Source organism: Vanacampus margaritifer, chromosome 10, assembly GCF_051991255.1.
Source record: "Vanacampus margaritifer isolate UIUO_Vmar chromosome 10, RoL_Vmar_1.0, whole genome shotgun sequence".
In the NCBI taxonomy this organism is placed as follows: domain Eukaryota; kingdom Metazoa; phylum Chordata; class Actinopteri; order Syngnathiformes; family Syngnathidae; genus Vanacampus; species Vanacampus margaritifer.
In genome coordinates this window covers 10,615,787-10,640,082 of record NC_135441.1, presented here as the reverse complement: position 1 = coordinate 10,640,082, position 24,296 = coordinate 10,615,787, and the positions used below count along the sequence as shown (strand labels likewise).

General features: G+C 37.5%; 1 protein-coding gene across 2 annotated transcripts in view; it reads right to left on the bottom strand.

Annotated features, from left to right (window-relative positions):
• Positions 1-24,296, bottom strand: part of il1rapl2 (interleukin 1 receptor accessory protein-like 2) — a 294,184-nt gene that overhangs the window by 5,645 nt on the left and 264,243 nt on the right. For both annotated transcript variants that reach the window (XM_077578736.1, XM_077578737.1), the window contains exons 9-15: positions 19,728-19,873; positions 7,923-8,063; positions 7,286-7,346; positions 6,782-6,891; positions 3,053-3,198; positions 2,584-2,661; positions 2,391-2,507 (exon numbers count right to left, since the gene is read on the bottom strand). In XM_077578736.1, the coding sequence (XP_077434862.1) occupies positions 2,391-2,507; positions 2,584-2,661; positions 3,053-3,198; positions 6,782-6,891; positions 7,286-7,346; positions 7,923-8,063; positions 19,728-19,873 (799 nt within the window). The remainder of the gene's footprint in view (positions 1-2,390; positions 2,508-2,583; positions 2,662-3,052; positions 3,199-6,781; positions 6,892-7,285; positions 7,347-7,922; positions 8,064-19,727; positions 19,874-24,296) is intronic.

The window sequence follows — 24,296 nt, the reverse complement described above, 5'->3', positions numbered from 1 at the left end:
GTTAGATGGCATTTTACGGGCCATCTGTTTGTTGCACATGTCTGAACCCGAGGGGGAGCAAAAGAACGTAAACATTCTACATTTTCACACTCCTTTAATTCAGTTTATTATATCGTAGAAATTATGCTAAATGCATATACATGTATGTTCCAAAATGATAAAAGTCTGGGTACAGTAAAACTGGCAAAATTAATGCAATCTCATGTTTGAGATACATGCCGTCGCCTTGCTGAATTATTTATTTATTTATTTTGCCTTGAGTTAAGCCTGGTTCACACGGCAAGATTTTAAAATTGTTGGCCGACTTCCTCTGAGACACACCACACGTGAAGAGAAAAAAATCACGGGAATAACAGTTTCGAACGTACCGTGTGTGGCGTGTAGCCACATTGCACAATCAACACACCACACACAAGCCGAGTTCATTCATGAATGTGACGGGAAGTCTGACAAAACCTCTCGAGATTAAACGTGACTTCCGAGTCAACAAACATGCAGAACTAGTCGCGATACTTCCTATCTGCAAGCATAACTTTTCACCACACCACTACTCTATCTGGAATATCCAAGACATTTGTTACAAGAATAAATCCATTTATTAAATATAATCTGGGTGAATCAATTATTTAACAGCAGAGGAGTGTTATTTACTTATGAGGAATTTCTTCTACACTTTCTGATCCCTGTGACGCCTAAACATTTTGCGGTAGTTTTTGATGCTATTCCTTCTGATGTATCAATGCTGTATAGGGGTCACATTGGTGTTGTAGCTGACACTCCTATTGCTGATATCACTGAATCACCAATTTGTAGATTTTGTTTCAACCCTTCCTGTCATAAAAACAATCGCCAAATCCGTGCTCTTTTCCAGTCTGATATTGTGTCTGTGTCACCTGCAATATCATACTGGAACTGTCGTGTAAAGAATTCATGTTGGAATTTTTTTTTGACCCTGCCTCAGAAATTCTTTTTAGTGAACAAGGTCAAGGAAGTGTCTTTCAAAATTATTCATCGTTGTTTTCCTGTGAAATCTAAATAAATTTGGTCATGATATGGATCTGAACTGCTCCTTCTGTGGCCCCCATTTAGAGACTCTTGTCCATCTGTTTTGGAAATGTTCTTATGTTCGCAAGGTATGGCAAGACATTTGCAAATTTATTTTGGACAACATCTTTTGTAATTTTGAGCTTTCCTTATCGAATGTTTTGTATGGATTTTTGAACTATGACAATTCATTTGAAAAATATATTATTTGACTAATCTTTTAATTTATCTTGTTAAGTTTTATATTCATAAATGTAAATGTGTAAAGTTGAAACCTATTTTTTTTCTTCTATTTTTCAAAGAGATGGATGTATATTTACAGTCCATCTCTACATATTTTTTATTTTACTTGATTATTATTATTATTTTTTTTTCTTTCCTTTACTGTTATAGTGAGGTTGTTGTGTACTGTGATGATGTTTGTTTGCTTAATGTTTGCCACGTTTGGCTTTTGATTTCAATTTGTTAAATAAAGCAATAAAAAAAAAAAGTCGCAATACTTCCTAGTTTTCACCCGAAAAAGCGGCATAAAAATAAAAAGCGTTGTTTAAAGGAGTGTAAATAGGTTCTGGGCGGCGAGGCATCGCTAGCCACGCGGGTTTGCGTCCCACCCAGAGACAACGTTGTGTAGTATGTGTGTGCGTGTCTAAAAATTTAAATTAAATAAATAAATAAAAAGCAGTGTAATAGCACGGACTTTCTGCTGTGTCATGACTGTTTTGATTTTGGATTCTCTACCAGCTTCCTCGCCGGCTCACTTTCTGAGCGAAGTCGGGACAAAACAATCCAACATGTTGAATATCCCCGATTTCAAGTTGGAGGTCCTTCTGAGCGCAGATATCGGGATGCGCCGTGTGTGGTGTTAAAACACACGGCAGGATGATCTGTTAAGATTATCGTTTGCGTGTCGGCGTGTCCTTGCGATTGTCGGGAGGGGAAATTCGGCGCTAAAATCGGGCCAATTCTTCTGCCGCGTGAACCAGGCTTTACACACACAATTTTTGAGTGCTAGATGGTGGCAGTGGTTTTCTCAACAAGCAGCAGTTTGAAAGATAGTGAATAGCTCTTCAAAAAAGAGGCCATGTGTTTGCCTCAAGATGTTTACTGACACTCCCCAGTCCAAGTTTATTGTAAAACTAAACATATAATAATAATAATAATAATAATAATAATAATAATAATAATAATAATAATAATAATAATAATAATAATAATAATAATAATAATGGTCACCAGATTAGTTTTCCGCAAAAGTATAGTGTTGTTAAATGTTAAAACACATTTATGTTTCTAAAATATTCTTGACAATTGTTGCAGAGAATGTATTTATTTGAATGACTATTTACCTGACGTCGGGACAAAGTCTCTCTTCGTTTAGCAGGCATCTCATAGACCACCTGTTTCCAAAACCTGGATGACAGTTCATTACTTTTTGGGCCCCTCCATTTAATGATGGATAAAACCTGAGGAGAGGTGAGGGAAATATTTTACCCTATTACTCTATTCATAGTTTTTGATGACAAATTGTTCGGTGAGTACCTTGATTGTATGTTTAAGTGCTTCCACCTCTTGGTAGTTGATCACACTCTTCAGATCTGCACATTCTATCATGATTACCTAAGCACATATGAAGACACAAGTAGAAAACTTAGTAAAATATCTAAATACAAATACAAACACAAAAAATATTGTATTATTTGGTTCTGAGTCCTTCTGACCCAGCCCACTAGCAGCTACATGGGCCGAGGATGCCTGGTGTCTTCTTATGAATTGTGATGTTTCAGTGTTTTTTGTAATATTGTACCGAATGTACAAAACTGAATAAAAGAACATTCCTTCAATCTATTAATTATAGAGCACCCCAAAAACTCTTAATTTTTCGAGTCCTATCAGTATCCCAGATCGGATTATGTTCAACCTTGGTGGGTCCAATGTACAGTACAATGAAATATTGAGAAGTCAAAAATGTGTGTAATGCGTTGACAAGTCTCTTGAGATGTTGGATTACCTTGATTTCCCCAGTTACCAGCAGAGAGTGGAGACGTGTTTCTATCTGGAAGATGCTCCAACCTCTCTTGGCCACAAACTCTGGTGTTAAAACAATGATCAACCGTCTGCTCTGCAGCACACTTCGAGCTAGGTCCTCGATGTATGCTGAAAAAGAGGAACAGAGAGAGAGAGAAGGAGTTGGAGTCATCCAATTGTGAGTTATGTGTGTTTCATAAAAAATGGACCTTGTGCATATCCATCTTTAATGTTTTGTGTATTATATTTGGAGTCATTATTAAATTATTTGTAATTAATTCCATCTAGTTGGAAAACAGTCATAAAGTACTGTACGGTATCGTATATGATTTTAACATGACATGATTGTAACAAGAAACCTGCTTGCATTAGCATCCCCCAATATTAAAATACACAAAACAAACACACCTTAGAATGTAAACACTTCTAAAAATATGTTTACAAACAGCAAAACAAAAACAAATACAGTCTGTACACACTGAATGGCATGGAGATATCAGTGATGTTTACATTTGGCTTTGAACTCGATGTGTAAAAAAGCCATTGAAACACTTTATATGTAAATTGTATTTTTTTTTAAATAATAATAGAAAAAGTATATGAAGCCTTAGGAATTACAACAATTTCTGGATGAATTGGTCATAAAATATATCATATCATAATAATCTTATGTTTAATATCTAGGTCACATGAATACAAAAATATTTTTTGATTTATTATAACAAACATGCAAACACACCTGCCAACTGAAAAAAAAAAAAACGGAAAAAAAAAATGCCGGTCTCCTTTAAAAGCAAGATATTTACAGTCAGGGGACTGGGTTGTTTATTGGTTAATATTTAAACATTTTATTTTATCTATATTGTAGCCACCTAATTTATTGCAGGTTTCTTTTTAAAAGTGTTCACTTTTTTGGTGATCTTTGTGACATCCCTGGTTGATTTAAAAAACAAACACACACCCAGACCCCTAAAGCTGTTCATTAAAATAAGATTTGCATGAATTGCTAAAATAATAACATTTCCAGCAGACCCACCGCAGTTTCACACTCAGTAATTAATTGGCACAAATAACATGGAACATTACCTAAAATTAGGTATGCTTGGTTTTTATTTCATGGTTAACTTCTCCATTTCTTTGTTTATCTTATTGAGCAAGCCTTTTTTTTTTTTTTAAGTTATTAACTTTCCCAACCAGTAACACAGCCAGAAAATGTTTGATGCCGTGCAAGGGTGACACATTTTGTGACTCATTTATGCCAAGCTCAGTCTAGATGATTTTTTTTTTGTTTTGCACGTCGCTATGTCAAATTACCAGACTGGATGTCATAAACACTACAAATCTGATCCCAACGCCAAAGATATTTGGGGAGGTGGGACAAAAAGAGTCCAGGCAGGGAAACAGTCGGTGGGCATGCAGGACGACGGGGTACGAGTACGGAGTTGACCTGAGCATACGTTGGGTGTGCCTGTGAAACTATGGCCATTATTTGGCATGGGTAACATTCAGAAGAGATGCATTATTTTTTTTCGACATGTTATGAATTGAGCCAGCTTCTCTTTCTTTCTTTTTTTTTTTAAACTTTCACTCTGAAATGGACCGATCCACTTGGGTCAATTTGACCCAACTTTCTGGGTTGTTTTATCCAAAATGACGCAATTTTTTGACCCAAGTAAAGGATATAACAAATATTTATGAGTTGTTTTACATAGAAAAAAAACATTTTTGACTCAAAGTTGGGTCAGATCAACCCAAGTAGAGGATCGGTCCATTTTTGACCCATAGTTGGGTTATTTTTGAACCTGTTTTTAGAGAGTTGCTTTCCTTAGATGTGAGGGTGGCCATTGGGGTGGCTGGAGAGCAGCTCTGTTTCTAATTCCAACTCCCTTTTACATTTTTTTTTAAAATGGGTTATTATGTGAATTATTCTAAGAAAATAACGGGAACAATGACTCTCTGCCCAATCAGTGATTGGCTTTGTAATTGATTTCTCTCTGTCCTATTTATTTTCAAGTGCTAAAGGAATTACAAATAAATTGTTGCATGTCAGGTTTTGTTGCTACGTCAGCAGCAAAGGTAAAATAAAAAAAAGGTGATGAGATTGGGCCTGTAATTCGCTCTTCCATTGGCAAGCTTTAATCAGTTGTTAAGCACAGAGGCAATTTGTTCATTCTTCGGATGTTTTGGGGACGCATAAAGTAAGCTTGGGAAGCGACTAAGAGGAGGATATCTAGGGCATGGTAAATAATTACACGCCACATTAATGTATTTTTAGAATGTTAAATATTGAAAAAGAAAAGTTTGTTTCAATCCTTTATAACTATTTTGAGGACACGGTGGAGAGTTTTAGTAACAAAATGCAAATACACCTGGCATAATGACTCAATATTTCACTTTGTGTTTTAGCAAACTGTAGCAAACTTTTGCAGAATACTTTTAAAATCCTGTGAAGGTAGACAATATTGTTATTCAATTCTAAGGAAACAAAATAAAAAATAGCACCACAGGTCAGTAAAACCAAATCTGTAAGTGCTGAATGTATAATTTTGATTCAAGAACCCTTCAGAAAACCATTAAACACAGTTCCTTGTTATATCTTGAAATCCAAAACCCATATATCAACAACACTCAAAAACACTTTAGGCTTCTCTTCTTCACATGAGCCGAACTCATGAAAAGTGGAAAATGTACTGCGGTATGACAAGTCAACATTTCAAATTGGTTTGGAAATGACTGTCAAATCCTCTGGGCCAAAGAGGACAATGACCATCCGTATTGTGATCAGTGCAAAGCTCAAAAGCCATCATGTGGTGGTATGTGGGTGTGTTGGTGCCTATGGCATTGCTAACTTGCACATCTGTGAAGGCACCATTTATGCTGAAAGTCCAGCTTTTGGAGCAACATATGCTGCCATCCAAGCAATGTCCCCCATGAGAAATGAACCAGAATGAAAAAATAATCATAGCAGTGGTCTGTGGTCAAAAATTGTATGATTTAACAGTCAGTGTTAATTTAGGGCAATCCAGACATTTTCCCGACATTTCTGTCAAAATGTTTTTACTTTCTCTAACGTCTGTCCTCAAAATGTCAGTTTGGAAACATAGAGGAGCCATTTTCCCAGCTTTACTGGCATTTGTCGGATTACACAGAAAATCAATCATTGAGTGTAAGAACAATGATAATCCCTATTGCAAGCAGAAACAAGTCATTTTCAGTGAAAATGCTCGAGTATCCCAAAAAGACTGTGGCACCCCATCCCATGTAGACCTATCTGTAATCGTGTTTATGTGTGAGTTGGGTCAGAGCGTTGACAGATAGAGCAATAACAGTCGAATTTCCCCCTTGAGTTGGACCGAGAGTGGCACATAACCCCAGAAATGATGACAAATGGTGTGCGTGTGCGCCAGTATTCTGTGTGTCTGTGGGTGGTTGGGCGAGGAAGTTAGAATAACAATGCCATGGTTTACATGACATACAATTGGCAATTTACATACATAAATGCATTGAGTGTGTCATTGAACTGTGAGTTAAGATGTATTTTCACATGAATTCTTATTCATTCAGACATAGTGATGGACTCTGGATGTTTGAGAGAGAGAGAGAGAGAGAGAGAGAGAGAGAGAGAGAGAGAGAGAGAGAGAGAGAGAGAGAGAGAGAGAGAGAGAGAGAGAGTGAGGCTGGTTGAATCACAAGATGACTGATGGCTACTTACTGCTGCTCGGAATGAGATCTCTGTCTGGAAGAAACAGCTTGTATCCATAGTGCTTCTCCAAGACGTCAGGCAAGATCTCCAAAGCGAAAGTTTCCTCGTCACTGCTATTTCTGCAGTCAGAAGCAACAAAATGTTGATGTTTGAAATTCATAATCCTGTACATACTGTACTGTATATCATAAAACATGCATGTGCTGCAAATGTGATGTTGCACATGAAGGTAATTTCCACATCGCAGCACTAGCTCGTTTTGCCTACGTTCAATTGTGCTGAGTTGTGGGCGTTTCCAATTAAAAATCTCACCGCACCGAACACTCAAGGCATTCTAAGATATGACAAAACATGACTTTGCCAGTATTTACTACTTGTCATGTGGCTGTTTTGAGAAGGTGTGCAGAAAAGCAGGTGTGAGTTGATTAACCTATGCCTCACTTAAAGTGTAAAGTGGGCAAAACAGTTACTGTACAGTGTGATAAAATACATGAACACAGCATGTATGTTTACCTGCCCAAAGAGTCCAAATCCACTTTGGTATAAGACAGATAGGCGTCATACTCCTTATTATCTGCTTAGACAAAAACGAAAAAAAAAGAAGAAGACATTAACAATAGGTTCATACAAGGACACTTCTATCCATAATACAACTTTAGATCAAATATGAACTTTAAGAAGGCAAAGACAGTTTTTGATAATAGGTTGTGAATGACAGCATATATTTATATTTTTCAAAGTAAAGTATTTCACAATTTGCCCATTAATGTATATGTATTCAGGGAAGTAAACCAAAATATAAGAAACACCTTTCAATAAGATGCATTGCAGTTAATTAACATTAATAAAGATTTCTCGTATGTTGCCAATCAAAACTGAACACAGTTATATTTGTAAAGACAGACTTGTTGATACAGCTATTGTATTGAGTTATTTTCTATACAGCTGATCCTGATCAGGGTTGCAGAGAGCTGGAGCCTATCCCAGTTGACTTTTGGTAAAAGGCAGACCTCACACTCACATTTACACCAGCTGTGAGTGGCAAATGAATCCAAGCTGGCTAAAGGGGAGTCACGCAAGTTTGTATTGGAATACATTGCAACAGTAGGTGCCGGTCAAAACACGATAACAGAGCCAATGCAAAATGTACCGTCTTCAGTTTCATCACTGCCAAAATGTCTTCTGTAGCATAGCATAATTTCCAGGTTGTAGCATTTATAAAGTGCTGTTAGGACTCCCAGCAGCAGCAATATGACACCCAGACCACCAGCCAACTCCAAACGATACATATCTGCAGTCAAAGGAAGGGAAGGGGGGGGGGGGATGGGGCATAAATGCATTCATATCAGTGCAAGCAAAAAACTCTAAAGACCCAGATCATTTCTCAGTTGTCACACTAGATTTGAGTGTGATATCATCCAGTAGTGAGTAGAAAATTGAAGCTCTAACTTACTGGACTGTCTCCCTGTACAAAAACACATCACAACTTTCTTTTTTTTCAATGTGTTACTCAATGTCAATTAAAAAAAAAAAACTGCCTCCACAAAATCCCGGTACAAAACTATTAAAGTTAAATGATTTATTCACTCATGACCATAAATTAAGCAGATGCTTATTTTGCCTTTTAATTTAATTTCTGTAGTGATTTAGTATGTTCCTGCCAATAAAACCATTTTAATTTAACTGAATTTAATAGAACCACCACCTCAAAACAAACAAACAAACAAAAACCCTATGTACAGAAACTGAAGCAGATGTTTCGGATGTGTTATCTGTGAGATGATGACAAAAATCAACTGGGAGTTTATTCAAGTTATTCATTAATGTTTGTCTGCTTTATTTGCTAATAGACACTTCTCACAGTTCAACAGAGAGATCAGACAGTGAAAGACACAAGTAATACATTCAATTTGATAGTGTTTTTGTTTCGTAACTATGAAAGGAGCACATAAATAAATTGAAATCAGATAAATGATTCCAAACTACAGTGCCCTGGCACATTATTGTGCCGTGAAAGATCGCCAGGTGTACTTTCATTGGTATGAAAAGGATTATGTGTTATTGTCTTTGTTCATATACATACACTACTCACAAAAAGTTTCAGGACCAACCTAAAATGCATTCAAACCTTTCTAGGTGAACTTAATGTGACCTTCTTTAAGCTTTTGAATGCACATGTCTAACTGTTAAATGTTTCAGTACTTTTTGCATAAGTTGCTGTTCTCTAACGAGGAGCTTAACGGCAAAATTTACAAACGACAAAGCTCCAACTCATCAAGGCGGCATCATCAGGGAACGTCTGTTGGAGACTGCTGCTCCTCAAATGGAATGGCCTGCATTTTCTCCAGACCTGAATGCTATTGTAAACCTGTGGGATCAACTGAGTCGCCCTGCAGAGGCTGGAATTTGTGCACCCCAGAACCTCAATGAGATGAGGGATACCCTTCAATGAGTCGACTGGTGAAGAGGATGAGACGTCGTTGTCAAGCTGTGATTGATGCTCAAGGACACATGACGAGTTATTGAGACGTTGACATTTTTGGTTGTGGTGTACCCACCCTTGTTGTTAACGTTTGTTTCAATGAATTGTTTGAAATGAGGAAATCCCCAGTGCATTCTTCTACTCAAATGTCCTATATTCATGATATGATATCACTGTAGCGTGAACTTTTTACATTTTCCATAAATTTCACCTGAAAGCCAAATATCCCTAACTTTTTGTGAGTGGTGTATACAGTATGTGACAGACTGACAGAAGAACTCCAATATAAACCTTCATACTTTTTATGACGTTTTTATCTGGTGTTTCACTACAAGAGTTTCATAATGTAAAATATGTACCTTAGCCCCCCAAAAAGTCGGGAAAGACTGGTTTATACCATTTTAAATGCAGCTACGGAAGCGTATTGCATTCACTTGAAAAAAAAAAACAACTCCTGTTTTTCTGAATAATTTTTGGGGGGAGCTATGTTTTTTTTTGAGTATTTTTTCAATTGTCTGTTTCTCTGAATATTTTTTTTCTGTCATCAAAAATATTCAGAAAAACAGGCTGAAAAAAAAAACTGGAAAAAAAAATATTTAAAAAAACAGAAACAAAATTATTCCGAAAAACAGAGCTAGTGTTCTGTTTTTCGGAGTAAATTTCTTTTTGGACATCTGAACTCCAAGTGACTTGCAGACTCATTAATAGCGGAAGTGGACACTTTCCCGCATACCTCCATATGCAATAAGATGGTCATGTTTACTCACTGGCTCTCAATAAAGGAATGAATGTGTATACTGTATTGTGGTTTGTTCTCTAATCTCTGAGGGAAACCCCTTTTAAAAAAATATTCAGAAAAACAGAAAAAAATATTCAGAAAAACAGAAAAATAATTTTATAAAAATGGGAAAAATTACTCCGAAAAACAGCCAAAAAATGATTAAGAAAAACGAAGGAAAATATAAAAAAAAAAACTGTGGAAAAAAATATTCAATAAAACAGAAAAAAATACTCCAAAAAACAAAGCTCCCCCCAAAAATGATTCAAAAAAACAGGACTTTTTTTTCTCTAGTGAATGCATACGCTGTATGCAGCAGCCACAGAGCATATTGTTAAAAATAAGTGTTTTTATATACATTATGAGTTTTCTTAAATCTTAAGGAATTTACATCTTGGTCTTCCAAATTACAAAATTTCAATCAGATAAGAAATAATAAAAGTTGAGCTCAACACACAAAAAGTTGTCTTATGTGTGACTGAGGACTTCACAATAGCATATTGCGCCGCTGCATACAAAAAGTTTCAAGTTGTACGAGTGCGAGTTTGAATGATAGTGTTATCATAGGCAGGAGTGGAGTGGAGTGGATGGGAGATTGATGGAACATGGCTGCTGAATGACACCATTGTAAATGTGATCTATTACTATCTTGCTCTCTTGAACACATACAAAACTTACACACATAGCACACAAACAACTGCTCTGACCACTTGAAAACCAGATAGGCATTTGGGGATTTGACCAGATCTCCCCCATTTCACACACATCTCATATAATCTTGCATTCACGACATTCACTATTGAGGCTGTAGGCTACAAAATGTAAAAAACAACAACATTTTAGTAGTGCAAGGCCACATGAATGATGGTTGACTTGTCTTAAATTAAATAAGATTTCGGTCCTTGCCTTGATCTGTGTATTAATAATAGAAATACAATATCTATCTCCTTTTAGATGCCAAATGCGCTTCTCATTAGTAATCTGGGCTGTTGAACAGTTCAAAGAGGGTCATTTTCAATGCCTAATTTGTTCCTCCTCGTCTCCTCCTTGCTCCGACCTCCTGCCTGTGACCCAGGAATTGATCTCAGCATGCCTCCTTGAAGGACATCTCAATTTAAAATAATGTGTCTGGAGGATCTTGAGCAAACGCGGAAGTTTAAGAGAGCATGCACTGGGGTTTTTCTTTAATTAGGTTTTTCCATCGTACTGACAAAAAGACAACATACGGAAATATGAAACAACTACACTCTGGCAGATTTTCTGGTACAATTAATTGAATTCTCTGCAGGATGTACCAAAAATACAGCAAAACATTCAAATGGCACAAGATTGACTAACATTAAATAAAAAAGGATAAAACAGGATACACAAAATAACACTGAAACTGTAGTTTAAAACACACAACTAAACATTTCAAGCCACTTTTCTTTCAGGAACAATAATAAAGAAAATGCTCAATAGACTGCGGTTTTCTACTCATTTTTGCTTTTTGCTTAATTACATTAAGAGGGACATGGTTACATTAGTTTTCTATTGCAGAACTAATCTGATCTAATCTTCAAACGTTTTTTTTTTTGGATGCTCTAGATTAGAAATGGTGAGCCAATAGACATCTGTGTCACCTAAAGAGTGGAGCTGCAAACGGAAGTACAAGTCAAAGTCTTGCATTTTCATTTCCTGTAAATGGCCCAATACTTTTGACTCCATAGATTCATCTTTGTGAGTTATGGATTTTTGCATTAGTCCAGATGTCATTTTATGCATGAAAATATATGAAATGACATAGTGTTGCCAACTTCCACCAGTAGACGTCTCTCCAACGCTGTGACATCTGCCTTCCACTCAGAACACATTCACAGTAGCCTACTGCAGAATATAATAGTGCAGTGACAAAGGAAATGGGAGCTGGAACAGAATTGGTTGATTTCACAAACTGACAAATATTTTCACTAATGTTACATAACCTCAGATTGCCTTATCATGCCATTGATTTCAAAAGTCTAGTTTCTTTATTCCCTGGTCCCAGCTTTCCTTTCTCCTCCTCCATCTTCCTCCCTTTACTTCCCCTTCTCCCTTATGTATCCTTCATCTAACAGTCGCACATTTTTCTATTTCTAATTAATCATTTGTCTACCGCTATTGGTGCTCAGGGGATCAATTTTAACATTTGCTTCCCCCCCCCCCCCCTTTGTATTGAAATAGGAATATAATGCAGTTGATTGTGAGAGTATGCAGTCATAAAGGTTTTCTGGATTAACTATTTTACGTAGCTATATTCTGTACATAAGACTGCTTTTCTGCATTATGTTAACAAGACGAAGTCTGTATTTTTCTTTGTGTTGGCATGTTTTTCAAAGCCCTTTGTCAATAAGGACATTTAATATATATGTATATTGTTGGCTCAACTTGAGCTGGACTTCTCAAGGGTGTATTTGGGATAAAAGCCAAGTACAGAACCTATCTTACTTTATCAATAAGGCAATTTATTTGATCTTTGTATTCTTCAAATTTATTCGATCGGATTGTAATAATTTATAGGGATGTAACGATAATGGCAATATCGTGATATCGTTCATTCCATTTGTGCAGTTGTAGCACCCTCTGGTGGCTAGTTTTTTTTGGAGCAGTTTAATTTTTACATGGCATGTTTTGTCCCTTCTTTGTTTAAAATCCATGCTAATAGTCAAATGAACGGGAACATAATATGTTTGTGAAGTGAGTCAATATGTGGAGGAACTCAATGTGTGCGTGCATTAGCAAGTAAGTGCCTTAATATTTAGTGTTATTAGAGATTGTAGGTTGTTTATATGCATTGCTGTTATGTACAAAAGCACAATATTGTCTTATTTTTTTAGTATGAGCTCTTTTTTTTTTTTTACAATATTGTGACCTTTTTTATATCACCAACCTCCCCACAATTTCGTGATAATTATTGTATCGTGCATGACCTTCATATCGTGATAATGTTGTATCGTGATGTTTAGATATCGTTACATTCCACTGCCATATCACTGACAAAACGTTTCTATTGGCAATGTTTTAGGTAACATTTACATTCATAAAACTGAAGTACTGTAATGTTTGAGCACTGCTCACTGGGTCCAAAAATAGCTTTTGGAGTTGTGCAAATGGTTTAACATGTCTAACTTGCAAGTTCACTTGCTTAACAGTAATATTTGGAGAGCCTTATTGCCACCGAGTAGCATTTTATAGGAATCCCTAGAAGTGTGATTGTGGCTTAAAACACAACAACATTCAAAACAAACTGGCATACAAGTGATGGTCTTCTACGTTTAATTATGCATATCTTGTGCTCTGGAGTTTTTAGAATGTATGTAATGTTTACGAAACGGATACTCAACACTGTTGTTAGGCTTATATGGTCATTAGCTAGCTTTCAGATGACCTTTTTTAGGCATGCTATAACTGTTAGCGTCTACTTTTGTGTATACAATATTGTATATGTATACTGTATATTGTATTGTGCAGTAACACACCGCACAAAGCAGTAACACAAACTTCCATGATGACATCACAAAATACACATAAAAGCCAACTGCTATGATGGCAAATAAAGCAAAACTCAGACTAAGAGCATAGGAAATATTTAGCAGACTTTAGGGTAACCAAACATGTCCCAGTCTGCTCCTATGTTTCTTATTCTCCCTTTCCAGACCTCCTTTTTTCTTTCTAGTAAGACTTTCATGGTGTTCGCTAAAGGCAGCTCTTTGTGCTTAACTTCAAAGCTATCTGTGTGTGTGTGTGTGTGTGTGTGTGTGCAAAACACATAAAACATAGATGCATTTGGCAATTACCAACTGGGTGACTGGTAGAGTGCACTCATAATTCAATCTCACACAGTGTGTGAAATCAAGCTTTAATAATGTGTGCTAACTTAGCATAACATGTGCTTTGTTTCGGCTGTCGTGTTGCGTTCAGGCGCTCTGACATGACCTTGCTACGATGTATCGCACCAGAAGGCAAAGGAAACAGAGAGCTTGCTATTTAGTGAGGCTGTTAAACTTTGAAAAAAAAATCAAGCCCCACTAGGTGGAAATGCTTTCAATTGTGAAGATCACAAAGGCGCTCTCCCTGACATAAAGGTTCTCCTTAAGGAGCGGACTGTGTGGAATGAGCCAAGGAGAAAAATCAGAGAGGCTATTTTGGAAGTCACCTAAATGAGGAAGATGAAATGTTAAGACAATCTGCGGCCACAAATGACTGGACACGATGGCTGAGAAGCAGTGAGTGAAAGATCTGAACTTTTTCTTCCATAAGGTCTGATCAAACAAGCACCCCCTGCCCCCACCCAGACAACTCTGCAGCCATGGTCGACACCCCATGTCCTCTCAAACACTCGCTCTTGCTACACCAATCTGTTCCTCTCGACTAACCAGGTGAGAAAAGAGCTATATGAAGGGTGAAGGAAAAGAAGGTAGGAGGTCCAGACGGAGCCGCGGCAGTTTGCCTACAAGTCTGGCATTGGAGTAGAGCATGCTGTCATCCTCCACCTGCACGGAGCTCTTTCCCACATGGAGAAGCATGGTTGCACTTGGAGGACCATGTCAGTGCTTTCAACACCATAGAGCCTGCACTTGGGAGAGACAAACTGGAGCACACAGGTGTGTTCTCTTCAACCTTTACCTGCCACCTCCAAATGTTCTCTGATGGCACTGCCATCGTCTTGACGTTGTGGGCTGAACAACCTAGGCCTCATAGGGGGACACTTAAGGCCTGATTTAGTAAAATCACAAATAGCAAGAGCTAAAATTATGAATTCACTCTAACAGATTGTGCACACCGTTGGTGGGCGTATTGTGCATGATCTACTAAGACCATACATTTACTCGGATGTTTAACTCATTCACTGCCATTGACGGCTATAGACGTCAAAAATTCATTTGAACTATTTCTATTAGTTTAACATTTTTCCCACTTTTGTTAACAAGAGTATGAAAACCTAGATTTTTCATTGTATTAGAACAGAGCTCCACTAAAAAAGAAGAAGAAAAAAGAACAGATCTAAAATTTTTGATTAATCGTGAGTTAACTAGTGAAGTCATACGAATAAAAATGGTAATCGCCTGAAAAGATGCTTAAAAATTAGGGGTGTCAGGTTATTAATTTTTTTTAATCGTAATTAATCGCACTTCACTAGTTAACTCACGATTAATCCCAAATTTTAGATCTGTTCTAAATGTACAATTTTTGTACAATAGATTTCCATACTCTTGTTAACAAAAGTGGGAAAAAAAATTAAACTAATATAAATAGTTAAAATGAATTTATGACGTCTATAGCAGTGAATGGGTTAATGGTGGTAGCTAAATTGCATGTTTACTCACAGCACACATTGTGCCCATTGTTGGCAACAGGCACAAACGTTGGTGGAGAGTGCCATATTTTAAAAAGGAAGGAAGTTTGATGTGATGGAATTGGAAGTGCTAGTGGAAGAGAGTGGAACAACCATATACTGTAGCTGAGTTACAGAAAATAAATATATTTCTCTGATAATTTTATCTTTTTATGTTCATGTGAGATTATCTCCGTGAGACACTTGCTCAATTTGTGCAGCTATTTGTTGAAGCATGTAATTTACCATAGCTTTTCTCTTTCTGCACCTGGATAACAGGGCTGGGCAAGATTCCAGGGTGGTGTGTGACCTCAGGGAACATGTGTTTGTGTGTGTGTGGCTGTACTGCATAGCACTAGAATGAAGTGTAGTTGCACATCCACTCCAGTAAGTGACAGTGGCGCACTCACTGTAAAAGAGTGTGCAAGTATTAGCTCTTTTACAGAAGTGTACTTACAGCAATTTTAGAGACAAATGATACTATTTATAGTCGCTGCAGAGCGTTGGGTGTGGGGGCGTAGAATATGTTTTCCCACCTGAGGGGGCGTAACAAAAAAATTGTTAAAAAACGCTGTTTTACAGGGGAAAGTTGTTACGTCTGATGGTCAACCGTTCCTCAGGATTGCTGTGTACAATTGTCATATCAAACATTTGAAATTTTTCCATTTTAATTATTACAATGTGGTACTCCACTTATGCATAACACACTTAGCCAGAGGGAAGAAAAAGTATTTCTCAATAACACACGTATGGACAAGATAGATACGATGTCAATAGTTTAGCTAATTTCCCCTCTGTTCTTTAATATGGTACACATTACTTCAAATGACTGATTTATTAAATAATTGATATTTTGATTTGAGAATTATTTTATAGCATAAAGATTTGTTATTGGAGGCATCAATATTTCAGTTTTGATCCGCGTATTTCTGCTCTTTACCCAGCAATATGTGTTACTACTTCAGATTACTATTAGTACTGTTACTTTACTGTAATTGACTTACAAAAGTATGGATAAAGTTTCTTATTAGCACTGTTTATGTTGTTAAGAAGCCTGCTGCAGTGGAAGTGCCAAACTATGACTGACGTTGATGTCTCAGGCTAATAACTTTGCTGATAGGTACTGATGGTCAGCAAGTCGCATCACAGGGAGGGAATGTAATCATTGAGGAAAGCATTTTGCACATTATTCAATGCAAAGCCTGAATCTCCAAATTTTGTGATTTATTTTAAATTGATTTTTAAATACGTTTTTGATTGCACACCAACCACATGTACTGTGTAGAGCACTTTCTAGTCTAGCCACAAGAAGCTTGCAAGATTGAGAGATTTAGCACAAAAACAATATAAAGAACAATGCCTTTATAAAGCTAATAATGCATAGTGTTGATTCTGTCAGGGCTTCAATCCAAGCTGTGCTCCTTCTGTTATTATTTTTTATTATTACTATTTTGCTATTGTCTTCTTCGTTTCTTTTTCCACAGAGCAAATGATCAGCATCTCAGTCTGATTCAGTGCAGCTTTACACCAATGCAAAATAAATCCATAAAAAAATATATATTTTACAATCATGCTCATAGAGTATCAATCAAACCTAATCTTTGTATCGACATAATCTTCATCCATTTGGATGGATTTTTATTGGATTGGCAATTTTATATGTACTTTCATTATCAGTTCCCTGACTTACCGTCTCTGTTTTGTAATATTGCATGTATGTTTTTGTTTATCTGTGTGTATCTCAAGTTCTGCGCACACACACGTCTATTTCTCCTAGTTATTACTGTGCTAAGCAATCATGACCTACCCTGATGACCCCCACTGGAAGAGTGAGTCAGTATGATCCTGTGTGTGCACGTGCAAACGTGTGTGTCTGTGTGTGCGTGCATCCTGGAGTCTCTGGGGTGCTAGTTAAGTATACTAAGATAGATTTGACACCCAAGGCAAAAGACAGTAGGACCTGTTTTCAGTTCACTGCCTCCCTCTCCGTCTCACTTTCATTTTTCTGTTAGATTTTTCTTCTCCTCTCTTTTTGTATCCTCTGCACTTCCACAACCTCAGCTTGTATATTGAATAACTACGTTCACACTGTTCTGTTTCCTATTTTGCTATTTTTATGTTTATTTTTTTTCTCATTCTCAAACCCATGTTCCTGCACATTTATATCCAACTTTTTTCAGAGCTACGATCCAATGAAATCGAAGTAACAGAAACGTCCCCCTCCCCTTGCGCTGTGTCACTACCCGGCATCTCTTTTTGTCTCCGGTTTTCTCTCTCTGGCTTTGTGTCCACAGACTCCACAAGGCGTGTTTTAAATGTTTTACACAGGGAACTCTCATGCATTTTTCAGTTGAATCTCAAAAGTGGCAATGATGAGATCATGTTTTTCTTTTCTTATATTCCTCGGTCATTCCAGGCACTATTTACTTGGGTGTGCACTTCACGGGTATCATCTGCCAGTCCGAGATGTTTTTCGAGAGTCCGATGTGGGAACCCCACCCTTACAAGAGGGGACTTTTTTCTTTCATACTACTGTACTACTACTACTACTACTACGACTGATGAAGTTTTAATTTGCCCATATATGCAATTTTAACCCTGGAGAACCCATGGGGTCAAATTTGGCCCCTATAAATTCTGCTACACAAATAACAAAGACCTGTTTTTTTTTTCCAGCAGTGATTTTGTCCCTGTGTTCTTGTTTCCATTGGCCAGAGTGTGTTTGTACATTCAAAATCCAGTTCTAAAATGCAACAAATAAAACAAACAATTATATTGTTCAAGGTAGCTGTGTATTTGATTGATTATTTTCTTAAATTCTAAATAGTTTACTGACAGTTTTTGTTATTCAGATTTTTCGAAATGATACCCCTAAATCCCAAAAGGGTCAAATTTCGCCCTAATCCTAAATTAGGGAAAAAAGGGTTAAAATTGAAAAAACATATATTTTGGTGTTCAGTGAATTTATAGCAGTCCTTTAATGTATAATTCATAATTTTCCAAAGAAGAAAAGGGTTATTGGGTTCTCCAGGGTTAAAGGTATCCAAGTGACACTATATATTATATCCTAATTATCTTGTGTTTATCAATTGTTCTATATGAAATAAAATTGCTAGCCAGATTGACAGAGAAAGATGAGTAAACTCGTGATGTGTACATCAGCTGACCGTCATACAAATTTGTTCTTGACTAACCCATTAAGATGTTTTAACAGCCATTCACGACCAAAAAAAAAAGCCCCGCGTTGAAGCTGCTTCCAGAAGTTTTTCGACTTGCACCTGCAATTCAATAAAGCTGCTATTGTTCCAAGGCTCATCTCATGTTCAGGATCAGCTAAAGCTGTACGCACACTAGTGATATCAATATGTTAAAAAGAAGGTGTTCACTTTTTTGAAATGCCAATAGAAACCAACAATGTCAAGATGTAACGTCTGTGGGCCAATAAAGTACAGGGGATGGACGTTGAATTTGGACTATATAAATAAATGCATCTCATTGTTCTGTAGCTCTATTTCGCCCGCAAAACGGAGCATCTCATGTCTGCGCCTTGGTCAATAAAACCATTGTGTTCAGCTTGATTCTCGGCCAGGACGTTGTCATTTTAATTTGATCCTCAGTACTTAGTTATTTGCAAGCTGACTTTGCTGAATCTTGCCCCGGGCATGGACCAGTGGAACCTGGAATCTTTTTTTATACGATCACGGCTGGAGAGGACAAAGGGTCCTCTATCTTCACAAGAGCGTCAGCCTTCAGAAACACCAGCAGGCGATGATCTCCCCATCTTCCGGGGCATGTCTACCTGTGTGAGGGCTGACGTGACAACACTACTACTATTCTTTCTTTGGCAGAGAATATTGGTACTTGATGTTGAGGGCGTGGGGCTGTCAATGGAAAGAATGAGTGCTGGTATCGTTTTATTTCGGCGATGAGAGAGTTGGTGGCAAGTATGATGATATTGGTGGGGGCGGCATGGTTCAGTGGTAGAGTCTCCCATCCGTGAGGTTGTCGGTCCGATCTTCACCCCTGGCGACCATGTTGAAGTGTCCTTGAGAAAGACACTGAACCACAATTTGCTCGCAGTGAATCTGACCACTGGAGTGTGAATGTGTGCGTGAATGGGTGAATGCGAGGCATTGTAAATCGCTTTGGGCACTATTTGGTGTCGATAAAGCGCTCTATAAAAAGCTTTGACGGCAACTTGAGTATTATTATTTATTATATCTTTCCCTATAATGTACATTACGTATCTGTAATGAACTAATGGGTGTGTTAGAAGTCACAAATTTTACAATAGTCACACTTTTATGAGAGAAAAGTAAGGAACTGGTCAGGATTTTTGTACCTTTCTTTTGCAGTAGAGCACTCCCACGGCGCCGCCCTATGTGGTTTTCCACGTAGCAGGTGTAATTAGCCAAGTCAGTCTCCTCGAGAGCGTCAAAAGTTAAGGATAGCTGCACTTCCTTTTCCCCCAAATGCTCCCTTACAATCCTGGATAAGCAAAGAAAAAAAATCAAAATTACTTGTCAGCCAGGATCTTTTAAACCACGACTAAAACACAAACGAATGACAAGTGTTTTTGTTGTTGTTGTTTTTTCTAAATGGGAAATAGGGGTGTCAATTAGAAGAAAAATACCAGGAATGACAATATTCACCATGTGTAAATTTGAGACAGGTAGGTCCATGTTCCAAAAATTGCTCTGCTAAAATTTTGAAAAGGACTAGGCATAAGGGAGGAAAACAAATAGGCAACAGTAGGGACAAAAGAAGACCAAAAATGATATAAGAACATAGAAAGGAGTAAATGATGCATAGAGAAATGGAGTTGAGTTGAGTGCAGCGGAGTAGAGTGCATTAAAAAGTAGGACAGATGGAGCAAGGAGGCATGTGTAGAAAACAGTGCAGCAGGTGCAAAAAGCTTCTGTCCTTATGGTGAGGTCAGATACTGCATAAGCCTGCAAGGAGGAGGATGGCAGGAGGCAGACTGAACCGGCTCAGGGGTTGACCCGCCTTTTGGAATCGGATTCAGGGTCAGGCTGCAGAAATCAGAGGCCGCAACAGCACATTTGGTCCAGGTGAAGACCCAAAGTCCCGAACCACCAACGGCACATACTGTACCTTCCTTAATGGTTGTAACTAGAGAAACCAGAAGCCTGCATAAGCCAGTTGGTACAATAACTGCGAGCTCTTAGAACCTAGGAAAACTGCATTTGAATTATGTTTGGGACTTGTTACATTCAGGGCATACACAGAAATCCTTAAGCTACCTTCTAGATCTTTAAGGTCATCTCAATTTAAATAAATATATGTATATGTATGTGTATATGTATATATGTATATGTATATATATATAAACGTAGCATTGATTAACACACATTTTTAGATTCATAAAATGACATACTTTGGGGCCAATGCCACCACATTTCCAGAGATGCTAACTTCTGTCAGTGAAAATCTGAGATTTATTTTTGCGTAAAATGATCAAGTAATCCAGAACCCTATTACTGTTATTCTAGTTTTAGTTATAAAAAAAAAAGGCCATGTTTGGTGACTGTCTTTTGTTTTGTGTTTTGGGTGACATTTTGTTTTAGCTAGCTTCATTCGCCACTGGAGGGACTCTTATATGGATAGGAGATTGGGCTGAGGAGCTGTAGCTTGCTTCCTGGTGAAGCCATTGGGGGGGTCAAGCGTTTGACTAATATTAACTGGGACGTGTGACCTAAACATTTGTGAATCTCTGACCTAGAACAGCAACCTGATTGCAGCTAATTCAGTCATTACATCACCTACTATATGCTATTACAGAATGTCGTTAACATAGCTTATCTTTTGAATGCTTAGGACACAAGAAGATATCTGTCACTCAAAAGAAGAGTTTTCTGCTATTGCTTGCAATTCAAATTTTTCTATTTAACACTGTCCACAGTCCTTAAATTGAATCCGAGTGAATTTATGTGGCTGATTATTTCCTTTTTTTAAATTTTTTTTTTTTACAGTAACTAATTACATTTCCGATTTTGCGAGGTATTTTTATTTATATAGGTAATTACTCATAAGCTCTTAATAAGCCTCTTTGACACACTCAATCAGAACATTCAATCTTAGATAATAAAACCTAGGAAAATTAACCAATTTTGCATGATAGAGTGATTGAACTGAAGGTGAATAGAAATACATCCATGTGTCAATTGCTTTTCTCATTTTATTCCAGTATCCTGGTAAACAACCCACCAACCAAGTTTAAAAATCTACATCATGTAAAAAGATAACAGTAATGGTTTCTATTACTATGGGCCCAGATACCAAAACACGTTGGAATAGAAATTTGTAGCTTGGCCTGCAAAATAACCAGTTGTGTAAGTGAGCAGAACCAGTTTACAAAACTAGTCTTCTCTTTTATTATGTATGATTAGATTCACCTCTGATTTTGATTGAGACTCTTCTTGAGTTTAATTGTTTCTGTGGGGCTTCAAGAATGAGTGGTTTCTGTGTGCAATGGATGTAAAAAAAATGGATCCAACAAACTAACATTTTGATGATAATCTGAGCCATTTAAATTAGGTTTAATATTAGCCTACAAATAGATGTGCAAATCATCTGAAGAAGTGCCGTGTTTAAATCAAAGTGAATTCATTATTATTATCCAGAGTATTAGGTTATTACAGGTCCTTGAGAAAGGATTTCTCTATTAAAAACTCACCACATCCTTTCTGCATATTCCATAACAAAATATTTTTTTCTCCTGACTTTATCAATTGATGTCTATTCTTCCTGTATAGCAACTGTGTGGGTGCGTAAGCAGAAGAGATGGAGAGACATTGCATGATGTATTTTTAATTAGGCATTAACTATTAATGGAAAATACATGGTAGTAAAAAAACAACAACAACTGCATGGAGTTTATCATCATGAATCATAAACCCCTATTTAAACAGTGGGTTTAGAAAAAAGTTGTGTCGTTCAGTTGTTAGATTTAACTAAGGTAAAGAAGCCAATTCATTTACCCTTGCCAGGCCAAATGAATGTATGAACGAAGCAACAGTTCATATATAAAAATTGCAATTCAATGCACATGAGTGAACAATGAGAACGCTGAGTTGCAAAAATTCTGAGTAGCTGGACAGCACTCGACTGAATAACTTGAGGCCTTCTGTGCTGTTGGCAACAGTGTTCCATATAAACTACTTTCACATTATGTTGATATCATTTGTTTCTTTGTTCACATTTCAACAAATCCATGTGTTGTGTATTATTGCCTGTATATTATTTGCATGAGAGTAGTCAAGCTTTGTTGTAATGCAAATTGAAGGTCAACAAGTTCTGGTTATCAACATGTCAACACAAACAGTCAAATGTAAACTGGCACCTAGTGTGACAGCAAGGTGGAGGGATCGAAATATCACAGCAGGAATATCTCTATAATATGTCGGATTTGGAGCAGTAGATGATTGGATCATTTGTAGCCAGAGGACTAGATCAAGAGATGGAGAACTCATCAGGCGAAGGTTAATTAAATACCACAGGGCATGATTAGTTTCAATTTTAAATACTCAGTCTGCACTTTTCTTCACTACTATCCTGGGACTGGTACACTTTCTGAGGCCAATGACTGGCTTAGTGGTGAGTCCATTCCCAAATACGAAGACTTGGGTTTAAGCTCTGGGTAATAAAATATAAAACAAAACAATGGAGTTAACCTTGACAAAGAAAATGAAACTGAGTGTGAGAAGTATTTGCACTTATGTTAATACACATACCCTAATTACCACTGGGATGATGACAGTTGGGTTTGGTCAAAAAGAATTAGAAGAACAATGTTGGTCATAAGATTACACGGGGAACAAACCTAAAGGGATCCTTGACTGTTTTACAAATATCGGTACAATTTGAGATGTGCCCTGCAATTGGCTGACAACCAGCCCAGAACACACCCTGCTTTAAGCCCAGTGTTAGTTGGGATACACTCCATCTCATCCGAACCCCAACAAGGATGATGGACAAATGCAGGTCAAACTCAAATAACTATAAATTTCAATCATTTTACGAACTTACGATCTGGTTCACATGAGTCATTGTTTGCCACTCAATGTTGCTGTGGATCCACACATGCTAGGGATCTATGATGTAGGACTTGGGTTACAGAAGTTTATTGTGAAATTCCACACGCCAAAAAACAAACAAACACAATTTAAGAGCAAATATCAGAGAAAGAGCCGAATCACATAATCAGAATCATTATTAGGTTTCTGCAGAGCTTAACTGATCAATCAGGTGTGTTTAAAGAGAGAACCTCTAAGACGGAAGCAAAGCCGGCTTCGTTCCTCAAACAAATCTCGTACACACAGAAGCATTTCAATACTTGCGTGTGTCCAAAAGAAGACGCTGAGGACGTTTAACGGCTGTAATGTATATGCCAAGTCTGGAGTGGCGCTGTAGCGCAGCCACAGGGAGTTAACAGAGAGCGTAGAAGAAGAATCAGCAAAGAAGACAAACACTTTTTTTTCTAACTTTATTGCAATCTACAGAACAAACATGGCTTTGCATGTGTCGAAACAACATGAAAAAGATGAACACAGGAGAAGTGACAATGGCGGGTGATTCAAGTACAACACTGCTTGTTGAACATGGGAATAAAGAAGCAAAATATTTTGCTGCAAAAGCGAGCTAAGGAGGCTGCGCAAAACGACTACGACACGGCTATCCACCATTGTTGAGAGACTGACGGTTCACGCACAGTCACGCGAGAATTGGAGCATACGTCATCAAAATCTGCGACAATGCGTCGTCATCGAGCTGGGACTATTACGTCATCACTGGAGAAGTATCCTGCATATGGAGTCCAGACGGAAGTGTACGTGGCGCGTTTCGAAATCTTTCCACTCTGGAGCCCGGTTTCAAAAGTGATCGGTTTCAA